This window comes from Geospiza fortis, unplaced genomic scaffold (assembly GCF_000277835.1).
Source record: "Geospiza fortis unplaced genomic scaffold, GeoFor_1.0 scaffold241, whole genome shotgun sequence".
Taxonomy (NCBI): Eukaryota; Metazoa; Chordata; class Aves; order Passeriformes; family Thraupidae; genus Geospiza; species Geospiza fortis.
The window spans coordinates 664,634-668,581 of NW_005054491.1; the positions used below are offsets into that span (position 1 = coordinate 664,634).

The 3,948-nt window shown below is 63.1% G+C and overlaps 1 protein-coding gene across 1 annotated transcript in view; it reads left to right on the forward strand.

Moving 5' to 3' along the window:
* Positions 1-817: 817 nt before the first annotated feature.
* The window catches only part of GRIN3B (glutamate ionotropic receptor NMDA type subunit 3B), a 4,606-nt gene continuing 1,475 nt past the window's right edge, over positions 818-3,948 (forward strand). Inside the window, exons 1-5 of the mRNA XM_031063264.1 lie at positions 818-1,338; positions 1,746-2,796; positions 3,205-3,350; positions 3,522-3,637; positions 3,812-3,947. Coding sequence (XP_030919124.1) covers positions 836-1,338; positions 1,746-2,796; positions 3,205-3,350; positions 3,522-3,637; positions 3,812-3,947 — 1,952 coding nt within the window. The 5' untranslated portion in view covers positions 818-835. The remainder of the gene's footprint in view (positions 1,339-1,745; positions 2,797-3,204; positions 3,351-3,521; positions 3,638-3,811; position 3,948) is intronic.

Sequence of the window (3,948 nt, forward strand, 5' to 3'; positions counted from 1 at the left end):
ACTTCCTCGCCGCCGCCCTCCAGGTCCCCTTCGTCAGCATCCTGGACACCCGCTGGCCGCTGCCTTTCCGAGCGCAGGTGAGACCCGGCACTGCACGCAGCTCCCGTCCCCGCTCCCGTCCCTGCTCGCCGGCTCCGTCCGTGCTCCTGTCCCGATCCCCGTCTCGGTTCCATACCGGCTCTATCCCGATCCCCGTCTCGCTCCATACCGGCTCTGTTCCGCGGGTCCTCCTCCCGGCTCGGACTTGCCTCCGATCCCAATCCCGGCTTCGATTCCAGCTCCAATTCGGAATCCCAGCCACTCATCCTTGCTGCATCCCGACTATCTCCGGGCTCCATCCCGGCTCTGTTCTCCCTCTGTCTTCCACCCTGGCCCCATCCCATCCTCATTCCCACCTCCATCCTGCCTCTACCCCAGCCTCATCCTGTGCCCCATCCTGGCTCTCTGTCTCCCATCTCAGCTCTATTCCAGCCCCCTCTTGGCCCTCACTCCAGCCCTATCCTGGCTCTATCCCAGCTCCCATCTCAGCTCTGTCCTGGCTCCTTGCCCAGCTCTCTCCCAGACCCAATTCCAGCTTTCCCTCCAAGGTAAGTTCCCTGGTTCCTCAGGGGCTCTGCAGCCCTCAGCCCCAATCCCCACTCCATTCTGCCTCCGGAGGGCTCTGGGATGTGTCCTGGCAGTGCATCCCAGACAGGAACTGGGCAGGGGACGGGCAGAGAGTGTGGGATGACCTCCCGGCAGGTGGTTCCATGTCTGGTGCTGCCTCTGGGCTATTCCGGTGGGCAGGGGCACAGCCACGACCCTCGTGTGTTGGCAGAGCCCCTTCCACTTCCACATGGACCGGCAGAGCTCCCCGGAGGCGCTGGTGGATGTGCTGGTGAGCATCCTGCAGGCCAAGGGCTGGCAGGAGAGCAGCCTGGTGCTCTGCCACCCCTGGGACATCGACAGCTTCCTCGACCTCTGGGCCCAACGTTCCCAGCTCTTCCTCCGCACTGTCCTGGACCTGGGCTACCTGGATGAGCCCAGGGCCACCCGCTACCTGCCGCAGCAGGCGGCGGAGGAGCGGGGCCTGCCACTGCAGGAATTGCACTGGATGCTGGGCTTCCCACTCAGCCTCAGTGAGCTGCAGACTGAGGGGTTGCCCCCGGGGCTGCTGGCCTTTGGGGAGGTAAGCCGGCCACCGCTGGAGCTCTTTGTGCAGGACATGGTGGGACTGGTGTCCCAGGCCCTTGCCCAGGCTGCTCAGAGGCTCCCTGACCCCGCACAGCTGCAGACCTCGGGGAGCTGCAATGAGAGGCACCGGGCAGGCAGCGAGTCCCCGGGGCTCTTCCTTGCCCGGTAAGGGGGTGCTGGGGGCTCCTCTTTTCCCCTATCCTGGTTCTCTGGTATTGGGGTGCATGGGAGGGTTCTGTCCCAGACCTGGGATGGGGTAAGGGCAGAGCCAGGGGACCCCTGGGATGTGTGTGTGCAGCCACCACCATGGGGCTCAGACCCCCAGGATGTGGTTAGCACTGCACAATGGGGAATGTGTCACTTCAGATCTCCTTAACACTGCCCGAGCATGGTCACTCTATAAATATTAATAACTCTTGGCCCTGGCAGCACAGCGAGCTGCAGGGCAGCACAGCAAGGCCAGATCCTGCTGCTCCTCCTTGACCTTGTCCTGCCCACGTCGGGCACATCCCGCTCTCAGCTCCCAGCCTCATCCCTTGAGCACTGGAGCAGTGAAACCCTTTCCTTGGCAGGTTCCTGGCCAACACATCCTTCCACGGCCAGACAGGGCTGCTGCGTGTGGAGAACACGGCGTTGGTGAGGCCAGAGCAGCAGTTCCGCATCTGGAGCCTGCGCAGGGACTCGCAGGGAGTCCCCACCTGGATGACAGCGGGCACCTGGAGCCACGGCAAGCTGGAGCTGGAGGAGGTCGTGTGGCAGAGCCAGCGGCAGCACAAGAGCCCCGGCGAGGCGGCCGAGGGGGCCCGGACACGGCTGAGGGTGGTGACGTTGGTGGAGCATCCCTTTGTCTTCACCAGGGAGGTGGATGAGGAAGGGAACTGCCCGGCCGGGCAGCTCTGCCTGGACCCCGGCACAAACGACTCGGCCGTGCTGGACGCCCTCTTTGAGAAGATTGGCAGTGGCAACGGATCAGTGCCACAGGAGTATAAGAAATGCTGCTATGGGTACTGCATCGACCTGCTGGAGAAGCTGGCCGAGGACATGGCCTTTGATTTCGAGCTCTACATCGTGGGAGATGGGAAATATGGAGCCTGGAAGAACGGGCGCTGGACGGGACTGGTGGGGGACCTGCTCAGCGGCACGGCCCACATGGCCGTCACCTCCTTCAGCATCAACTCGGCACGGAGCAAAGTCATCGACTTCACCAGCCCCTTCTTCTCCACCAGCCTGGGCATCCTGGTGAGGACCAAGGACACGGCGTCGCCCATCGGGGCCTTCATGTGGCCCCTGCACTGGACCATGTGGGTGGGCATCTTCGTGGCGCTGCACATGACCGCGCTCTTCCTCACCCTCTACGAGTGGAAGAGCCCCTATGGAATGACCCCCCACGGGCGCAACCGCATGAAGATCTTCTCCTACTCCTCAGCCCTCAACCTGTGCTACGCCATCCTCTTCGGGCGCACTGTCTCCAGCAAGACGCCCAAGTGCTGCACCGGCCGCTTCCTCATGAACCTCTGGGCCATCTTCTGCCTCCTGGTGCTCTCCAGCTACACAGCCAACCTGGCAGCTGTCATGGTGGGGGACAAGACCTTCGAGGAGCTCTCAGGCATCCACGACCCAAAGGTGAGTGAGTGTCCTGCTGCTTCAGATGGGCTGGGAGAGGGCTGAAGGCCAGGGAAGGGGCTGAGGGGGGTCATGTACTTCCTTCTGCACCTTCCTTCTTCTCTCCAGCCCCAGTCCTGCATCTTGGCCCCTTCTAAGAGTGGGGGGTCTTTGAGACCTGCAGAAAGCTTTGTGTGTGTATCCCACTGGTGTTAAATCCCAGCCTCAGCTCCAGGGCAGGGGGAAGTGGGCTGAGTTCAGGCTGAGGCTGCTCTTGGGGAAGCTCCTTCCCAGACACCCCCAAGAGCTGCTGCACCTCTGGGGCTGCCCAGACACCCTGCCTGGGACTCAGGGCTGGGGACACATCCCCAGGGAGTGGGGACACATTCCTGGGGCCAGGGGTGCTGATGCTCTGGTGCCTCCTTCCAGCTCCATCACCCCTCACAGGGCTTCCGCTTCGGCACGGTGTGGGAGAGCAGTGCTGAGGAGTACATCAAGAAGAGCTTCCCCGAGATGCACGAGTACATGCGGCGCTACAACGTCCCCACCACCCCCGATGGCGTCACCATGCTCAAGTGAGGGGCAGGGAGAGCATGAGGGGTTCCCCCACACCTTTTACCCCTCCCAGGGCATTTTTTGCCCCAGTCCTGGAGCCTGTGCACCTCTGGGAGGGGTGTCAGGCTGGGGGGATGCTGGGCAAGGGGGGAGCAGCCCCTCCCTGAGCATCCCCCCCATGTCCCCCACAGGACAGAGCCTGCCAAGCTCAACGCCTTCATCATGGACAAATCACTGCTGGATTATGAGGTCTCCATCGACTCCGACTGCAAACTGCTCACTGTGGGCAAACCCTTCGCCATCGAAGGTTTGGGGGGGCTGTGCTGGGAAGGGGGTTCTGCTCCTTGTGTGTGTGATGGGGCTGGGGTCATGCCCTGCCACAACCACGCAGGGTGGGGAGGTGCCCCCTCCGTGGTGGGCACTGGGGGCTGCACCCCCCATCCCAACACTGCCCGTTTCTCCTCCTCCTCACCGGGGCCAGGTTACGGCATCGGCCTCCCCCAGAACTCCCCGCTGACCTCCAACGTCTCCGAGTTCATCAGCCGCTACAAATCCTCGGGGTTCATCGACCTCCTGCACGACAAGTGGTACAAGATGGTGCCCTGCGGCAAACGCGTC